Source organism: Salminus brasiliensis, chromosome 22 (assembly GCF_030463535.1).
Source record: "Salminus brasiliensis chromosome 22, fSalBra1.hap2, whole genome shotgun sequence".
Lineage (NCBI taxonomy): Eukaryota > Metazoa > Chordata > Actinopteri > Characiformes > Bryconidae > Salminus > Salminus brasiliensis.
The window spans coordinates 863,974-885,000 of record NC_132899.1 but is presented as its reverse complement, the minus strand read 5'-3'; the positions used below and the strand labels follow the sequence as shown (position 1 = coordinate 885,000).

At 44.1% G+C, this 21,027-nt stretch overlaps 1 protein-coding gene across 1 annotated transcript; it reads left to right on the top strand.

Moving 5' to 3' along the window:
* Window positions 1-927: 927 nt before the first annotated feature.
* Window positions 928-19,098, top strand: chst3b (carbohydrate (chondroitin 6) sulfotransferase 3b). Its single transcript, XM_072667369.1, has 3 exons — window positions 928-1,197; window positions 14,819-14,987; window positions 16,501-19,098. The coding sequence occupies exons 2-3, from the start codon at window positions 14,908-14,910 to the stop codon at window positions 17,768-17,770; spliced, it is 1,350 nt and encodes a 449-aa protein (XP_072523470.1). The 5' UTR covers window positions 928-1,197; window positions 14,819-14,907; the 3' UTR covers window positions 17,771-19,098.
* The last annotated feature ends 1,929 nt before the right edge of the window (window positions 19,099-21,027 follow it).

The following is a 21,027-nucleotide window of genomic DNA, read 5'->3' as shown; positions in this document are numbered from 1 at the left end:
CAATAATAAGAACAATAATAATAACAATAACAATAACAATAACAATAATAACAATAACAATAACACTAACAATAATAACAATAACAATAATAAAAACAATAATAATAACATTAATAACAATAACAATAATAATAATAATAAGAAGAAGAAGAACAGTAATAATAATAATAACAATAATAACAACAGTAATAACAATAATAACAATAATAATAATAATAATAAAGGGGGTTCACAATATATCAACGTAATTTAATGAAAAGGTTTCAAACAAAAATAGTATAATTATATTTTGTATTTCTATTTATGGATCTCTGTTTTTGTTTATAAGTTCTACGATTTGACATTTAGGATCCAAAATCAAGAAGAGACAATAAATCAGGGTCTGAATTTCAATATTATATATATTAAATATCATATAAACATTATATTTCTTAGATATTTATTTAATTATATATTGTTATTATATAATATATTATTGGGTTGAATATCTGCACTTCTGTAAATACTTTGCAGTCTTTACATATTAAAGTAAATGTATGTACGTTAATGTATTAATTATTTTTAATTTCACTCTCAGTAAAAAATATTAATATGTTTCACATTTCATTTCATTTCATTTTCATGTTTTGATGAAATAATTCGCTTCTTCAAATAAAAGTAATTGATCAGAAGATGATTGATTAACGACCTCACCCCCTCATTTAGACTCGCCCTCTCTGCCGCCCTCTACCGTCACTGTAAGGTACTGCAGTCACCGTTCAGAATAAAGGGTGAATAAAGACAGGGCGGGGATTGCAGAGAAAGGCGTGGCTTCGCTTAGACCGGCTTTGGCAGGGCGTCTCTGATTGGTGTAGGCGTGTAGTAGGCAGACCACGTGACCAGCTCCAGTTTTGCCCCTTTACTCCAGACTCCGCATCACGCAGGGAGATGCTGGAGGAGATCAGAGGAGCTCTGTCCGTAAACACTGCTCACTGCTGAAGGTCCAGAGTCCAGCTCTGACCACCCCTCTCGGACCAGACTGCTGCTGGACCATGCTGGATGGGGATTACCACTCTGACGTGTGATGGATCTCACTGATGCACCTACACGAACTCGTGGATGATACAGAGCTCGCGCTGAAGTGTGTGGGACCTGGACTATGCGGGATGTGAGCGCGGACCCAGCAGGCTGTGGGCAGAAGCTCGAGGAGACTACATGGTAAAGTCTCTGTTAATATTCAGCATTTTTATGGCTTCTTTTTTAGGATTATTTATATATTACTGTAAACAGGAGAAGTGAGGGAGCTTCTGCTGGGCGATCTAGAACACATCTGGGCATCTGGTGGTCTTCTGACCCCCCATAGACACGCACCGGCGTGTGAACGGGCAGAGTGCTGGGTTTAGGGCTGTGGGGAAAGTTCTGGGAGGCAGCAGGAACGTCCCTCTGGGGGGTCTGCTCTGGTCAGTGAGGGTCGAAGATAGCAGTGAACCTCCAAACGATGTCCACAATAGAGGCAGTGAGTGAGAGAGTGGGGGAGGGAGAGCTGGTTGGGAGTGTGTGTGTGTGTGTGTGTGTGTGTGTGTGTGTGCGTGTGTGTGTGTGTGTGTGTGAACTGCTGACACGTTTAGTTGATGTTCTAGGTGTAAACAAGTCAACAAACCCACAGAACCGCTCTGACACGATGAGTGGGTTTATGAACAGCTCAGTATTTGTTTATTATTGGCTCTTAATTAGATCATCAATACTCTTACAGTTCATTGATAATCAGTTATAGATCAAATAAACTACTTCAAAGAGAAGAGCTTCTGCTGAGCTGTTACAGATCAGATGTCTCTGCTTCCTGTTCAGTGTTAGAGCTCTCAGCTGCAGCAGATCTTCCTCCGTAGGGTTCTGCTATTGATCAGGATCAGGATCAGGATCAGGCTTCCACTCGCAGATCGTCACCTGACCTCCTCATTTCCCCCTGTTCATCTGTCTGATCTCAGATGTGCGTTTATTAACGAGCTATTGAGGCTTATAAGCAGCAGAAGGGCTCTCACTGTAAGGTGTGAAAGTGCTCAGACTGTGAGAGTACACTGTTAAAGGATAAGATCCGCGAGGGAGGTTCTTCAGTTTGAGATTGTGGAGGAACCTCTTAAGGTGCTTTGAGGAACCTATTAAAAGAAGGTGGTTCCCTCAAAGGGAGGTTCCTCAAATCCCCTGAAGACTTTTCAGACTCCTCAAGGATCCTATGCTGTTAACAGTGAAGCTGAAGGATGATCGTTAGTGAGTGATTAAGGCTCCTGTTGGGGTTCAGCTGTAGTCAGGTACTAACAGAGCTCTGCTGAAGCTGACGGCTAGAACACTGACTGATGGAGAACCCGCAGTACGATCAGGAACCTGCAGCACCTGAGCTCTAACAGTCTGGAGGAGTGTGGGGCACTGATTGGAGACCAGCAGATCACTGCGCTCTGTTTTATAGACGTGCTGTAGCTGATATTAATGATTAGAGTGATCTGATTAATAACAGTTATAGTGATGGATGGAGCTGCGTGAGGGTGGTGTTAATATAACGGCACATTCAGACACACTGTCTACTGATGCACTGACTGCAAGAAATACAGGCAGAGGAGTGAACGGCCTCTGCAGCGAGTGGCTGAGCTTCAACAATCCAACTAGGCATCTGTAGCTGCACTATATGTCCAAATGTTTGTGGACACCCCTTTTGATTAATGCATTCAGCTACGTTAAACCCCACCAGTTGCTGTCACAGATGTGCAAATGCACACACACAGTTTATCTAACACCTGCAGAGAAGTACTGCCAATAGAATAGGACTAGGCCAGAAGGGTATAAAGCCCCCCAGCATTGAGGAGCTGTGGAGTAGTGGAAGAACTGTGTTCTTTAGAATGATGGTGAAGGAGCTCCATCCAGCACTTTTGGATGAGATGAGTTGGGGATGATGAGGTGAGGTGGTGATCAATCATCCAGCATCCTGACCTCACTAACACTCTTGTTGCTGAATGCAATCAAATCCTCACAGCAATGCTCCTCCTCCAGAATCTAGTAGAAAGTCTTTTAGTAGACTTTTAGTAGTCTACTAGTAGACTAACTACAGTAGAGACAGTTACTCCAACAGAAGTGAAGCAGGATCAACTCTTTAATACCCTTGATTTCAGAAGAAACAAATGAGCAGGTGTCCCAATACTTTTGTCATATAGTGTAGAGCCTGAGCAGACCACATTTACCTTCAGGCTGAACAGAATATCTGACGGGGTTTGAAGGTTAACCAGCGTCAGTGATCAAAAACTGTGTTGTACTCATAAAGGAGTCGGTCAGTCCGTCCTTATTCAGAAGAGCCTTTCATATCAGCCTCGGCCTGAATGAGGGAGTAAAATCATCCCAGCTTTATTTTTACCTTCATTCTCAACTATTTAACCCTTCAAACCTCAGATCTCAGAGCTACACCTGAACTCCTGGCTCTCAGTACTGCAGAGCACACTTCTGTTTATAGCAGGTTCACCCACTGCCCTCTGATTTACATACAGTATCATTTCCCTAAGCCACGCCCCCTCTGTTTGGACTGGAGTGGAGTAGCCTCTCAGTGGAGTGTTGACCAATAAAGACAGCCTATATAAACAGGTCATTTGCATGAAGGGCGTCTTCATTCATGCAGGTGTGTTTGAAAGCAGGTGAGTGAGCAGGTGTGTGTTTCCCTGCCGTCACTCTCGATGTAGGTCTGCTCACAGGAGCAGGAGCAGCGTGGAGGAGGAGTCTCGTCAGATCCAGTGAGGTGGTAATTTATTATATCTGTGATTTTAGATTAGAGCCTGTGTAGAACCACCGACCCGCAGACACCCGGCCTCTCTGGTTCTGATGAACGGGCCAATAGAAATGCTTCAAAAGGACCTGATATAAAATCTTTACTTAGACGTCTGCTGAAAGATCAGAAGCTTTTAAAGCTGCTGTTTAGTTTTTTAATAATATAGAAGTATATACCTGCTATACCAGATTTATTAACCATTAATATAACATATTCAAATCATATTTAATAAATAAAGACATACAGTTGGGACGGGAACATGCTGAATTACACGGGATGATTTAGGTGTTTATTTATGAAGGTAGCACTTTGGGAGGAGGTATTTTTGCTGAGTATTAATCTATTGATTGATTAATTAAGTGATTATTAATGATATTCTCTGGCTGCGGTGTGTGTATATATGTTTATCATAATTCAATATGTTACTATGACAGCCTTCATCACCCTCCAGCATCACAGTGTTTCAGGCCAGGTTCTTCATTTCCATCGTCAGGAGAAACAGCAGAAAACTACCCAGAATCCTCCTCAGCTGCACTCAGCCTTCACTCTTCATACTGTAGCTTAATAAAGAATTTAACCCAACTGAGACAAATGAACAATCACTGTAGTTTAGACTCACAGGAGTATCCAGCGGTGTGCGGCTGTGCTGTCGAACCCGGGCTGGCAGACTAAACCTTTACTTCAACTGAATATAAAAACATGCTGATAATAAACTGAGCCGCCCCCTGCAGGGCAGACACCGTCACTGCAGTCTTTAATTATGATGAATGTGTTCTGTTGTGTTTAGTGTTACTGATATTATTGACGTTCCTCAGGCTGTGAAACTCTCTACTCTACTGACTGAACTGATGTATAAACAAACTGCCGGCCTCCTTCAGTAAGATCTGACGGCTCGGACACCGCTGCCAGTCCAGTGTAGTGAGGAGTGGACGTCTCGGTGATGTGAGGTTAGACCTCCTCAGGGTTAGAGGAACAGTACTGACATGTCCAGTATCAGCCAGTGAAGGTGGTAAAGCTGCTTGTGAAGAAGTGTCATTCTAAAATAATCAGAACACAGTAAATAAGTATGAGTGTGTGTGTTTGAATATTCTGCATTATTAATAAGTGATTGTACATATTAGCTTTTAATAAATAAAAAATAAGACACACCAGGTACTGAACCACGAGCTTTAAAGGACCAACCATTTCCTTTTACTGAGTAAATAAAACAGACACACACACACACACACACACACACACACTGTATCTCCAGTTCTGCCGTTTCTCACTTTTTTCCATAAGGAGAATCTGCAGCTGTTCTTTAAACTGGATCAGAGGTTCAGGATGAACGGACCAATAGAAACGCTCCAACCCCCTGAATTATATCTTATACTTTCACGACCATTAAAAGTTTAGAAGGTTTTAAAGCTGCTGTTTAGTTTTTTGATGATAAAATATAAATAATCTTTATTATATGAACTGTTATCTGACTATACCTGATTTATTAACTATTAATATTTAATATTTTGCATTCGATCAATAATAAAATTTTAACATTTAAATTGATCAGATTTGTAAAAGATAAATACTGAATGTTCTCATAACTGTAGTGGTTTAGATGGAAACTGAATAAAATGATCTGTCCTCTGTTGAAAGTTGAGGTGTTTCCTCCTCCTGTGAAGCTGCTGCTGGAGCTGATCCTCATGTGTGTTTAAGGGCACTACTGAGTGTGAGGCACGTTTCTCTTAGTGTCTGAATTGTGACAAGGAATTAAACAGCGATTGAAGGGTATATAATCTCCCACAATCCACTGGGGGCACTCCTGTTTAAATAAGTGTAAGTGAATAAATCCTTAAATATGAGATTTTCTGCTCATTTTAGACACGGTTTCTGTTTATTTACAGAACTGAACAGATTAAAACAAATAAAACATATGACTAGTGTGCCATTACTTTTGGACACACCACATTTACTGTGTTTTAATGCTAAATTGCTTGTAGATGCTTCAGAGTGTGCAGAAGAGTGTCTCTGTAGAGGGTGTGGCTTATTTACACTTCAGCAGGAAGGAAGAGCTGCTCTACTGCCATTTGTGTTGCTCACTTGGGAGAATTTGACCCCACCTTTAACCCATCCGTGCAGTAAACACACACATACACACTAGGGAATAGTGACCACATATGCCCAGAGCGGTGGGCAGCCCTAGCTTTGGAGCCCAGGGAGCAGTTGGAGGTTTGGTGCCCACGAGCAGATAAACATGACCCTATTGGCTCCATGTTGCCTAATGCCAGGCGTGGGCAAGAGGCTCGTGATCAGTCATCCAACATCCCGACCCCACTAACACTCTTGTTGCTGAATGCAATCAAATCCACAGCAATGCTCCTCCTCCAAAATCTAGTAGAAAGGCTTCTTCTCTGGACAGCAGACACAGTCACTCCAACAGAAGCAGAAGAAACTCTTAATACTCTTGATTTCAGAAGAAACGAATGAGCAGGTGTCCCAATACTTTTGTCAAGTGCACCAACCTCTATATGAGGCTGTACAGGTGTGGCACCAGTACAACCAGTTCTAACACCATTAAATCCCACATCCACCCAACACCCTCCCTACCTCAGCCCCCCAGTATGTGATAATTAGAGGCTGATGCGGGGGGAGGGGGCAGGAGGGCATCCCGGGGGTCAGCAGTTTAAAATTAGCTCAGCGGTTCAAACTGCGGCAGAGTGAGGACATCAGTGTGGTCGGGGTGAGGACGGGCGAGAGGAAGTGAGAGAGAGAGAAATCATAAACTGTTTAGGGTGTAGACCGAGCGAGTGAGAGAGAGAGAGAGAGAGAGAGAGAGAGAGTGTGTGTTAGAGGTAATAATGAGTAATGGTAGGTCTGGTCTGGTCATTAGTGTCCAGCTGTTAGGTGTGGGTCCTCCGTGCAGCTCCCGGACCCTTTCAGACAGAACGGCTGCACTGATCCTCACTTTCTCTGCAATAAAACAAGACCCGGCTCGACCCGCGCCAGCCAGACCCCCACCCCCTCCTCGGCTGTTAGCTCACTGTGTAATTACCCCTGAAGCAGACCTGCCTTCACACACACTCTCATTTTCACCCAGCAGAGTTACCCTCCACCTCCCACAACACCGCTGGGACTGGACTGGGACTGGACTGGGACTGGACTGGGTTTTCTTGGTCTCTGGTTACTGCGTGTGCTGGTGGATATTAATGTACGATATATAAAAACATGAGCGGAGTCTGAGAGCGTCCTGTTATAGCTGAGCTCTCCCCAGGTCAACATCAGCAGCAGTCTGAGAAATTTAGGAACTGTTAAAGCTGTGTGAGTGTGTGTGTGTGTGTGTGTGTGTGTGTGTGTATGTGTGTGTGAGTGTGTGTGTGAGTGTGTAAGTGTGTGTGAGGATGGTAAACGCTGGTTTGTGTGTGAGTGTGTGTGTGTGTGTGTGAGGATGGTAAACACTGGCGTGTGTGTGTTTGTGTGTGAGTGTGTGTGTGTGTGTGAGGATGGTAAACACTGGCGTGTGTGTGTGAGGCCTCTCAGGTGTAGTGTACACCACGCTTCAAGCAGTGGGGCGCTGGGCGGGTGATGGGTGTATAATGCAGGTTGCGGTGCCTGTTCTGCTGGGGAGTGGTGCCTGTTCTGCAGGGGAATGGTGCAGGTTCTGCAGGGGAGTGGTGCAGGTTCTGCAGGGGAGTGGTGCAGGTTCTGCTGGGGAGTGGTGCCTGTTCTGCTGGGGAGTTGTGCAGGTTCTGCAGGGGAGTGGTGCAGGTTCTGCTGGGGAGTGGTGCCTGTTCTGCTGGGGAGTTGTGCAGGTTCTGCAGGGGAGTGGTGCCTGTTCTGCTGGGGAGTTGTGCAGGTTCTGCAGGGGAGTGGTGCAGGTTCTGCTGGGGAGTGGTGCCTGTTCTGCTGGGGAGTTGTGCAGGTTCTGCAGGGGAGTGGTGCCTGTTCTGCTGGGGAGTTGTGCAGGTTCTGCAGGGGAGTGGTGCAGGTTTGTGTACTCTCACACTCTGCCGGGAATGTCACACAGTGGGCTCTCAGTGCCCGTCCCCTGCTGAGCTGAGCTGAACAAATAGAGTCGGGCACACTGCTGCACCAGGGCTGCTTTCAGACCTTCTGTTCACAGCAGTTCCTTCTGTCCAGAGAAGAAGACTTTCTGCTAGATTTTAGAGGAACATTGCTGTGAGGATTTGATTGCATTCAGTAACAAGAGCTTTAGTGAGGTCAGGATGTTGGATGATGATCATCACCCCACCTCATCATCCTCCACTCCCCCCAAAAGTACTGGATGGAGCTCCTCCACCATCATTCCAGAGAACAACAGCTCCTCAATGCTGGGGGTCTTTATACCCCTCTAGTCCACGCCTGGCATTAGGCAGCATGGAGCCAATAGGGTCATGATGTTGATCTGCTCCAGAGAGTCCTATTCTGTTGGCAGTTCTTCTTCTCTACAGGGGCTAGACAAGCTGTGTGTTTTATTTTTCTGTAACAGATGTGAACAGATGTTCTCCAAAGCAGCGACTTTACAGGAGAAGCATCAACCTTTTTACCTTTTAGTGGAAGTCACAGTAAGAGATTTGATGATCAGGTTTGAAGATGTTCTCTACCACGAAGATGTAGCTGCAGATCCTTTAAGTGCTGGAAATTGCAAGGTGCGCTTCCATGGATTAGACTTTTTGTTCCAGCCCTTCTTACGGAAGCTCAACCGGAGAATTTGAGGGCCAAGAACTCCCTGAACTCTTCATTATGTTCCTCAAACCTCTCCCCATCAGTGTGTGCCGTGTAGGAGGACGTGTTACCCAGTCGTCTGGACATCTGGATCTGACCCAGTCAGAGTGTCTCAGGTCTTCATGCTGCCCAGTCCACATCCGACACGTCCGAACCCAGACCTTCACACGCAGCTCTGATACCCAGTCAGCTACACAGTGTCGACCACATATAGAAACCACAGGGATCCGAGCATCTGCTCTAAAAAGCTCTGTACAGATAAACTGGATTTGACTTGGCGTTGAAACAAAACCACACATCTCTAAAAGTTCGTCCTCACTGGAAGAGGAGACTTTCAGTGGAAGTCAATGTAAAAGATTTTAGTCCAGGTCAGTTTGGAGCATTTCTATTGGTCTATTCAACCTGAACTTCTGATCCAGTGTAAGAAGGGACTGAGCTTCAGTCCAACCCCTCTGTGTTCGTATCGTTTCAGTGCTCAATCAGACAGGAAGTTAACCACACAGACGCTGTCACTCATCACTCCAACTCATCATATAACTATACTATACTATGCTGATGACACCCTGACGGGGGGAGACGGGGGCGGGGCCAGAGTTAGTCGTGAGGGTTGGTGCTTAAATCATTTGAAGGGGGTGGTTGGAGGCAGGGGGGCTGAGTGCTGAGTGTTTTTGGTGAGGTCAGGCTTATGAACCATCCGTCAGGAGCGTCGGCTACTCGCTTTAATATTAATAAAAACTATTAGATGCTCTGTTGCCTACATTTCGTAAAAGACTGGAGTTACAGTTGCCATGGTTACCATGGAGACGCAAGTGATTTACCACCTCTGTTAAAACCTGGAGGTATGAGTCACATACACTTGAATATTCTCATGATTTGCAGAAAGTGATAATGTATAAACTCAGAGCTTAGTGACACTCCGCTCACCTCACAGCTTACAGGACTTACAGGATCTGCTGCTGACGTTAGGCCTGGTGCCAGAGACCACAGCAGCACACCTTCAGAGGTCTTGTGGAGTCCATGCCTTGACATGTCAGAGCTGTTTTGGCAGCACAACAGGGGCGTAAGCTACACCCTCCCAGCTGTGTAACAGGATCCTGTACGTGATGTAAGGCCTCCTGATAAAGCCTCGGCAGTGCTCAGTGTGTGCCCGTTAGGCCTGTGGTCAGGGATTACAGAAACAGCAGCACAGGTTTAGCTCACAGTTTACTCACACTCAGCAGTTTGTGGTCTCTCTGTTGTGATTTTGAAACATCTGTAGTTTTGAGGATAAAACCTTCTCAGACTGATGATGATGATGATGAAAGGGTTTGATATGAAGATTTGCAAAGATGAGCAACTGCACAGTTCAGTGTTCCCTCAACCCTAGACCAAGGAACATGTGCAAAAATAAATTAATTAAATATAAATTAAATAATTAAATAATTATATATATATATATATATATATATATATATATATATATACACAGTCATGCCCGAAAGTATTCATACCCCTGTCAAAGTTTGACTTAAATTTACTTTTATTTAACCAGAAATTATATTTTTGCCTGGAAATGACACAGGCATCTCCCAGGAGATAACACGATGATGTACAAGAGGCATCATTCTGGGAAAAAATATTTCTCAGCTTTTATACACATTTGAACAAAAAGTGGCATGTCCAAAATTATTCATACCCTTCTCAATAATTAATAGAAAAGCCTTCATTGGCTATTACAGCAATCAAACGCTTCCTGTAATTGCTGACCAGCTTTTTGCATGTCTCCACTGGTATTTTTGCCCATTCATCTTTAGTGATGAGCTCCAACTCTTTGAGGTTCGAGGGTCTCCTTGCCATCACCCTGATCTTTAGCACCCTCCACAGATTCTCAATTGGATTCAAGTCAGGACTCTGGCTGGGCCACTGCAAAACATTAATGTTTTTGTCTGCTAACCATTTCTTCACCACTTTGGCTGTGTGTTTTGGGTCATTGTCGTGCTGAAATGTCCACCGGTTCCCAAGGCCAAGTTTCTCTGCAGACTGCCTGATGTTGTTGTTGAGAATCTTGATGTATTGCTCTTTTTTCATGGTGCCATTTACTGCGATCAAGTTCCCTGGTCCTTTGGCTGAAAAACATCCCCAAAACATTAGGTTCCCACCACCATGTTTGACAGTGGGGATGGTGTTCTTAGGGTTGAAGGCTTCTCCTTTTTTACGCCAAATGGTGCACACATCATTGTGGCCAAACAATTCAATTTTTGTTTCATCTGACCATAAAACAGAACACCAGAAGTCTTCTTCTTTGTCCAGCTGAGCATTTGCAAAGGTCAAGCGGGCTTTTGTGTGCCTTTTCTGGAGAAGTGGTGTCCTCCTTGGCCTGCGTCCGTGGAACCCAGCAGTGTGCAGTGTCCGTTGAACTGTCTGCCTTGAGATGTCGCCACCAGCAGAGTCCAGATTCACCAGGATGGCCTTGGTGGTGATCCTTGGATTTTTCTTCACCTCTCTCACTATTCTCCTGGCCAGCACAGGTGTCACTTTTGGCTTCCGACCACATCTTCTGAGATTTTCCACAGTGCGGAACTTCTTGTATTTTTTAATAATACTTTGCACTGTAGCCACTGGAACTTGAAAACATTTTGATATGGCTTTATAGCCCTTTCCTGACTTGTGAGCGGCCACAATGCACAGCCGCAGGTCCTTAGTGAGCACCTTTGTCTTAGCCATGACTGTCCACAAACCAACTGCAGAGAGCTGCTGTTTTTCTCCTGTTGAGTTGATTAAAACAGCTGTTCCCAATGAATCAGGGTAATTAGGATGCTTTAAAACAGCTTGGACTATTTGGAATGGTATAGAACTTTGGATTTTCCCATATACTGTGACAGTTTTCAAAGGGTATGAATAATTTTGGACATGCCACTTTTTGTTCAAATGTGTATAAAAGCTGAGAAATACTTTTTCCCAGAATGATGCCTCTTGTACATCATCGTGTTATCTCCTGGGAGATGCCTGTGTCGTTTCAAGGCAAAAATATAACTTCTGGTTAAATAAAAGTAAATTTAAGTCAAACTTTGCCAGGGGTATGAATACTTTCGGGCATGACTGTATATATATATATATATATATATATATATATATATATATATATATATATATATATAATGTATTGAAAATGCTTTACAGTAAATTTGTATTTATATGGAGTCACCAGCATCTGTTTCTATTACCCTGATCAGTCTCCTAATATTAGTTTCTGGTTTATAAGGAACCTACATGTGCCCCTCAGCCCCCCATGTGTGTGCAGACGTTGATGAACTGCTGGTGTGAGGAGGTGTGAGGAAGAGTGAGGAGGTCTGTTTAAATGTGTGATAAATACTTTGAGGAAAAAAGCCCCTTCATAGTTACGGCAGTGTTTGTATTTATGGTGATGAAACCTTGGTGTTTACTGGATTTTATGTGTCTGAAGTTTCATGAATCATTTTCCACCCTCTCCTCGTCCCGTAGAATTAAACAGGCTGTTTGATTGGATGCTCTATATTTTTCCTCATTGGTTTTAAGTTTTTAGTTGAGTTGTTTTTTGTCAGAGAATCTATCTCCTTCAGTCCAGCATATTTACAGCCTTTATCTCCCTCTCCTCCATGTAAATCATGTTCCACAGGTGTGTTATTGGTGTAGAGTGGAGTACTTGACCAGCCAGGGGATAGAGATGGAAATTTCAGGTCCATAAAGTAGCTGCTGTTAAGGTTTTTGGTCAGAGGGAACGACTGCCAGATTTTCTGAACCTGTTAAAACGACAGTGGGAAACAGCAGTGGGTAACAGTACCCCCCCCCCCCCACACACACACACACACACACCCCCCCACACACACACACACCCCACACACACACACCCCTCGTGGCAGACCAGGGTTCAATTCCCGGCTGGACAAGTACACCACTTCTCTACTTGTTAGGACGGCCTGTAAATTAGACCCCGTTACCAGCAGGACGTTGTGTTTATAAGTGACCTACATGTGCCCCTCAACCCCCCCTCCAACCCCCCTCCAACCCCAGAGCCATCTGTGTTCTTTCTCAGCCATGACTTCTAAAGTAAACGTCTCCCAGCGTTTGACAGAACGGAGGAGCAGGCTTTGATGACCCTTTCATTGTTATGACACTCTCTGTATTTATGGTGATCATACTTCTTAAGGACCTTTTTTTGTAATAGATCTTTACACAACCATTTCCATCCTCTCCTCATCACGTAGAATCCACCAGGCTGTTTCTGTGTCCAAGCCTTTATTACTGCTACACACTGATAAGCTCTATAGGATGCCCTATATTTTCCTCATTGAAAAGGCAGTCTGGGGTGAAACACCTATAACCTGGCAGAGCTGGGCTGACCTAAACTGTTGGAGGCAGAATGGTTGGCTATATGTAAATATGTTTAATGTGTATAACTAATATATAGTGGACAATATGACGATATTATGAGTTTTGTTTCTTGTTATGGTGATGCAGAAGAGTGTATGAATATTTCCAGTATTTTAGTTCAGAGTTCCGACAGGCCAGTTTTTGCCGCTGTGGACCTGGACGAGTCTGAGCCATTCTGAGACTGTCCCGGTGTTTATGGTTTTCAGTGGTATTAGCTTTAGCAGTGCTCCTCTCAGCTGCTGCTGCTGTTTTTAGTACAAACGGTGGAACCAACTTTCATTTGGTAATGCCGTGTTCTGCAGCATTCTGGGTAGGCTGTTCTTAAATCCCAGAGGATTTAAGGGTCCTGCTGTGTTGTTTTATTAACAGAGCTACAGTAGAGCAGACCTGGTCTGATTGAGCAGCTGGATGAACTCAGACTCTCGGAGTCCAGAACAACACAGCTTGTAGAGCAGTAATTTAGTCCTCAGTGTGATCCGCTGGTGAACCTCAGACTGATAAAGTGTATGTTTGAGCTGTGGAGCAGTGGAGGAACTGTGTTTTCTGGAATGATGGTGGAGGAGCTCCATCCAGTACTTCTGACTGGGATGAGTTGGGGTGGAGATCATCATCCAACATCCAACTCACTAATGTTCTTGTTGCTGAATGCAATCAAATCCTCACAGCAATGCTCCTCCAGAATCTAGTAAAAGTCTTCTTCTCTGGACAGTAGAGACAGTTACTCCAACAAAAGCAGGAGACACTCTTTTAATACTCTTGATTTCAGAAGAAGCAATGAATGAGCAGGTGTCCCAATACTTTTGTCCAGGTCATGTATATGTTTAATGCAGTAATTTTACATGTTGTATATTTAAAACCTGCTAGAACTTCAGACAGCAGTGTGTCCTCTCACTGGAGGAATGGAGGAACCTGGAGAGAGCTATAATGAGCTGACAGGTGTTTGGTTTCAGAGCCGCCCCCCCCCCCCCCCCCACACACACACACACACATACACACACATACCACAAATACAAACAACCGGGGGGCTTCATACCTCTCTAGTCCTTTTCAACTGGCAGTACTTGGGTGCAGCTCAAAGTAGCTGAGTGCATTCATTAGAAAGGTGTCCACAAACATTTGGACATTTAGTGTAAGTGATGGATGCACTCTGAGAAGAAGACAGTCTGGTGGAACTTCATAATTATGAGCTCTTCAGTGTGTTAGTGGGTCTGTAGTGCTGCTGAGGTTCTCCACAGTAGATCTGTCCCTCGTTTCCTGGTCATTTCCATTTTCCCATTGGCTTAACTACAGTGTACTGTAAAAACTGGGCAGTGTAACAGCCAGTGACCCATCCTGACCCCAGCGAGTATCAGTGAGAGTGAATCCACTCAGCCCTCGTCAGTATCCTGCCTTTTATTCTCACACAGCTCACAGAGCTCACAGAGCATACACTGGGGTGTGAACAGCACTGCGGAGTGCGGTGAGTGATGCTGTGATAAGATACGGTGACGTGGATGGAGCTCAGTGTGGGTGGGCTGCCTACAGGACCCTACTGAGACCAGGGGAGTCATCACACCTCCTCCACACAACAGCTGACTCAACTCACTGCCATGGAACTGAGTGAGGCCTGATTCTGCAGCTACAGCCAAGACTTGCATTAAACACTCAGCTCAGGAATGTGGAATATTCTGACCAACACACACACACACACACACACACACACACACTATTTAGTCAAACCTCAAATATTCAACTACAAAATGCAGCCTGGCTAGCTCCTACTGGTTAAACTGGCTGACCAGCTCGGCTCTTGACCAGTATAGTTTTTGAGTTTGAAGGTGTAGCTGGTCTACCAGCGTGACCAACCTGACCCAAGCTGAGCAGTAAAGCATTTTAATCATCATCAAAGATTACACAGTGCCCTCCCTCGCCCCTGTGGTCTAATAGTTATACCTGTGTGTGTTTCAGAATTTCAGCTGGTGGTGTGTGTGAGAGCTGAGGGAGGCCAGAACGGACCAGTCTGTGGAAGGGTAACCTGAACGCAACCACCCACAAGAATGAGGATTAAATACACCATCTGCTTCATCTTCATCGTGGCTCTGGTCATCATTGAGAAGGAGAGCAACATCATCTCAAAGTAGGCCAAGAGACTCTCTCCCCCCTACCTCACTTTAGTTAGGCACTGATGTTTAGCTCTGTATATACACCTCAGTATATACTCCTCAGTATATACCCCTCAGTATATACTCCTCAGTATATACCCCTCAGTATATACTCCTCAGTATATACACCTCAGTATATACACCTCAGTATATACCCCTCAGTATATACCCCTCAGTATATACTCCTCAGTATATACCCCTCAGTATATACTCCTCAGTATATACTCCTCAGTATATACACCTCAGTATATACACCTCAGTATATACTCCTCAGTATATACACCTCAGTATATACTCCTCAGTATATACCCCTCAGTATATACTCCTCAGTATATACTCCTCAGTATATACACCTCAGTATATACATCTCAGTATATACCCCTCAGTATATACATCTCAGTATATACCCCTCAGTATATACACCTCAGTATATGCACCTCAGTATATACATCTTAGTATATGCACCTTAGTATATACATTTCAGTATATACTCCTCAGTATATACATCTCAGTATATACCCCTCAGTATATACACCTCAGTATATGCACCTCAGTATATACATCTTAGTATATGCACCTTAGTATATACATTTCAGTATATACACCTCAGTATATACACCTCAGTATATACACCTCAGTATATACATCTCAGTATATACCCCTCAGTATATACACCTCAGTATATGCACCTCAGTATATAAATCTTAGTATATACCCCTCAGTATATACACCTCAGTATATGCACCTCAGTATATACATCTTAGTATATACACCTCAGTATATACATCTCAGTACATACCCCTCAGTATATACACCTCAGTATATGCACCTCAGTATATACATCTTAGTATATACACCTCAGTATATACATCTCAGTATATACCCCTCAGTATATACACCTCAGTATATACTCCTCAGTATATACTCCTCAGTATATACATCTCAGTATATACACCTCAGTATATACAGCTCAGCTAGCTGCTAGTGAATGCTGTGAGGAACAGCTGTAAACGCGCTGCACTCTCTCAGGTGGGTCCGGCCTATAAATGTTGTTTGAGCTAATTGCTGCCTTAGACTCTAAAGCAGGTGCTTCAAATGACACATTACAGCACATTACTGTAGGACAGGTGTGCAGTGTTTCACAACCTCAATCCTCTAATACAAATACTCCTGCTAATACAAAAGCACTGTTATGTATGCTTGATCCTGAACCCTTCTTTCATGAGGTATTTTCCCTAAATCCTGAGAGTCTGTATTTGGACCCAAATTTAAGTTTGTTAATCACAAAATCTCAAAACATGCATCCATCAGCCATAACATTAAAACCACCTGCCTAATATTGTGCCAGAACAGCTCAGACTCATCAAGGCATGGACAAGACTGAAGGTGTCCTGTGGTATCTGGCACAAGAACTAACTTAATCCGAGTCTGAATCAGTGAATTTATGAACAGCCCTGTTTTAACGGTTCCCACCTCTCTGTTTTTAAGGGTCTCTGATAAGCTCTCTCTGAAGCAGACGCCTCAGACTCCCGTCCAGACTGGTGATTTAGCCTGGACCACCGTCAGACAGAATGGCTCTGGCTTGCCTGCCCCAGCCCACACTGACCCTCTATCATACCGATACACCAATCGGCGTCTGGAAAACTTCAGCGAATCCGGCGAGGGCAGCCTGCTTCCTGCTTCTGCATCCGGTGGAAGGAAACACATCCTTCTCTTGGCCACCACCCGCACGGGCTCGTCCTTCGTGGGCGAGTTCTTCAACCAGCAGGGAGAGAACATGTTCTACCTGTTCGAGCCGCTGTGGCACGTGGAGCGCATGCTGACTCTCGAATCAGGCAAGACAAACGCCACGGCTTCTGCTTCGGCGTACCGGGACGTCCTCCGGCAGCTGTTCCTGTGTGACTTTTCCCTTTTGGAAAGCTTCATCGAGCCTCCACCGCAGGACCACGTGACGCCTTCTCTTTTCCGTCGGGAATCCAGCCAGTCACTTTGCGAGGATCCCGTCTGCACGCCGTTCGTCAAGAAGGTCTTTGAGCGCTTCCACTGTCGCACCCGCCGATGCGGCCCCCTGAACTTCACCCTGGCCTCACAGTCCTGCCTACAGAAGCAGCACAGAGCCATTAAGTCTGTACGAGTACGGCAGTTAGAGACGCTGCGCCCCCTAGCAGAAGACCCACGCCTGGACATAAAGTTCATCCAGCTAGTCCGCGACCCACGAGCGGTGCTGGCGTCCAGAATGGTGGCCTTCTCGACCAAATACAAGAACTGGAAGAGGTGGGCCCAAGACGGTGAAGTTCCCGAGGACGACGATGAGGTCAGGAAGCTCAAAGGGAATTGTGACAACATCCGAATGTCTGCAGAAACAGGCCTGAAGCGGCCCGCCTGGCTGCGCGGGCGCTACATGCTAGTGCGCTACGAGGACATCGCTAGGTTTCCCATGCGGAAAGCTGCAGATATGTACCAGTTTGCTGGCATCCCCTTCACTCCCAAAGTGAAGGACTGGATCCTGAGGAACACTCACACCTCCAGCGAGGTCAGCGGGGTCTACTCAACACAGAAGAACTCCTCCCAGCAGGTGGAGAAGTGGAGGGTTAGCATGCCCTTCAAACTAGCCCAGGTGGTGCAAAAGGTGTGCGGGCCTGCCATGACTCTGTTCGGCTACACGTTCGCCGAAAACGAAGAGATGCTGAGAGACTTGTCCGTCAGCTTGATTAAAGAGAGGACTTTTCTATTGTCGAACAAAGTCTCAGTAAGCTAGCAGGACCCCTTTCACAGCGCCGGACTTCTGGATTTATACTCTTTTATATTTATTAGAGCTGGAAGCAAGACGAGGCGACTCGCCAGATAAAGATCTGTTTATCAGAAAGACTATCTCCTAAGGAACAGAGGTGGAAATCTCAGATTTAGCTTATTTGTCTGATTCGCAGCTGTTCAGGTTTCTATGAGCGTCTGTGCTGTTCATAGACACTATCTCAAATTTCATTAAAAACTTACCATATAAGTAAATCAGATATTGTGGAATAACAGATTCACTCTTTGAGAAAATAAGGCTTGACCCCAGGAACGGACTTCAGTAGTTTCCGATCTCAGATGCTGCTTTTGTTCCAGAAGATGAAACTTGAAAGGGAGCACAGATCAGACACCTTTACACTTTTCCAGCAGTTCTAAGTGAAAAACACTTCAGGCTAATCTGCTAATGAGGTTGACTGGAGGCCAGTTCTCTATCTGCTGTTCCTAACCAGGTTCCAGTTCTAGATCTATGTCTTTAAAAAGGGGCTGTAGAACATCACACTCACACACTCTGTGTTGGTGGAAGGCTCTGGGCCGTCAGTCGGAGAAAATAAACACTTGGCTGTTTTGCTTCTGAGGGAAATCCTTCAGCACCTTCAGCTCTCCGTGTGTGTGTTCTGTGACTGGGTTGCTGTTTGAAGTGTGAGAGTGTGTGTATGTGTGTGTTGGGGGATCTCCCGTGTGAGCGGATATTCAGGTGTCGTTCTGTGTGGTTCTGCAGCTGGCTTGCAGAAATGTGTAGATTTATCTCCAGGGTTCAGGCCGTCCACACCGGTCACTGCACTAATGGCTAATGGAAGCCGAGAGGCCAAAAGGTCGTTAACGTGTTTGGAACCCGCTGGCTCTGCTGTTCCCCATACAGAATTCTGATATGTGGCCAAATATGCACATATATTTTAAGGCTGCACAATATATGGTTTCAGCATCACCATTGCAATCTGTCCATGTTCGCATCACAGGACGTGCAGTTTCACAGAAGGCAAATTTTTTACTGCTTGAAAGAAGAAGAAATGTGTAATTTATTTTATTCCAGTCTTAGTGTGTTACTAAGATCATCCTGGTGGGTCATTCACTTCTAGTTCATTTTTTAAATAGTGCAATATTGATCTCAAAGAACACTCATCTTTTTTTCCAATATCATGCAGCACTATCATGTATCATAAGGAATTGGCGTATATTTAGAAATATATGTATGTATATATTGTAAACATGTATGTGTAATATATTGGACATGTATGCAAAAAAAACATATACAAAATACATATATATATTTATTGGCAGGTAAATACATGTATGTGTACATTTTATATATATATATATATATATATATATATATATATATATATATATATATATAAAATACTGTATATATCCCATATTGAATTAAGTTGGCATATATTTCGCATATATTTCAATTTGTGACAAATACATGTGTATATATAAGATTTTCTATGTGAATTTGAGCTATATATTGATCAGATTACTGTATGGGGCAGCTTAAAGCGGAGCGGAAGATAAATGTGCAACACAGCAGGACTGATTGGTAAACAGTGCCTTTCTGATTGTCCTGGTTTCTGTTATTTATGATCAGAAGTTTGTGAAATACATTGAAGAAAACTGAAATCCTGGTCTTGTCTCGAATTCTTCTTCTTTCTCTGAAATAAAGAACAAACCTTGTTTAGATGTTGGTAGAGTCTCACAAAATGAGAGCGCTGGAGCTCAAGCAGAGGTGTGTTATTTGTATTCACTGCAAGAAAGTTACTACTTAACCCTGGAGAGGGACCGTTCAGATCCAGAAAGTGAAAATCTGCCCCAGGACTTTGTTCCAGCTGCCTGGGAACCTCTGCTGCAGATTATTTTACCAGTTAGTTGGAAGAAAGTCTTGGGGCAGATTTTTACTTTCTGGATCTGAATTTATGTCTTTAATTAACCCTCCCTTAATTAGCACACAGACAGCAGACATGTAAATTACCCTGTAATTTAGTCTAGGACAGGACAATGCCTTTACTAGTTTGGGCTAGAAGGCTTTGGGGGGGGGGGGGGTGGAAATATGGAACAGCACTTGTATTCCTGTACGGATTAAAGATTACCTACAAATGAAGTGTGTAAAATAGTTTAATCCAGAGGATGAGCGTGTTAAAGTTTACCCTGTTTTTACACAGGCTTTATTTCCCAAACTTGTGAACCAAAAACAATCACAATGCACTTCTTACATCCAAACCTCACTTTATATTTACAGAATTAAACAACTAAATCTTTAAGACTAATATATGTAAATGATCTCTGCTCTGATTGGCTGCCCTGCATCGTGCCTCATTGAAAAAACGGGTCCGGCTGAAACAGCGCTTGTGACTGTACCGTGAACAGACTGAGCTGTAGGCTGAGTAGACATTCAGACATCACCCTCAGCTTCTTTCTGTGGTTTACCCCAAGGCTCTATTTTGGGACCAGTCTTGTTCACTTTATCTACTTCCTCTGGGAAAAAACCTTCCAGACATTCGCAATCTCGTCTCGATGCTACACAAACAATACTCAGTTGTTCTTACCACTGAAACCTAGAGATAACCAGTCATTAAATACGCTTTCTGAAAGAGGTCAAGTCATCTCTAGCAAAGACCGTCTTTGACTCTCCGGGGGGATAGATGGCACTGTCTCCCCATATCACTCTCCAGCACTTCCCTTCAAGCATGTCAGCTGTCCAACAAGTCCTGACCCTCCCCAGAAGCATTACTAGTGATACGAGGAGCCACGAACAGGTGGGTTCATTGGCAGAACCAGACGTTTTTAATTTAATAAATAAAAAAAGAGGGAGCACTTCCCCAGTTATCTTCACATTGACTCCCAGGCCTGATTTAAATTGTTGCTATTCATTGTCGAGGCACTCCATTGCCTGGCCTCACAGTATACGAGTGATCCACGGAGTGATAAATTATTGTCTGTCACGAATAACTAATTAGAACATAATTGCAACTGTGCATCTTCTAGAGCCGCCCCTGACTGTGGAATACAGGAGTAGCATCGCCCTCGCTGAGCGATGCAGGAGCAGGACCATCCTACCCACCCAGAGCAAGAGAGGACAGTTATGCTCTATGGGACCCCTGATTACTGACATATGGCTGTGGCATCACTGGGAATCGTAGCATCACAGTAACTGTAACAGAATATGCTACGTATGTAAATGAATGCTGTTACACATTTTGTGCCATTTACTATCTAGAGTTTTCG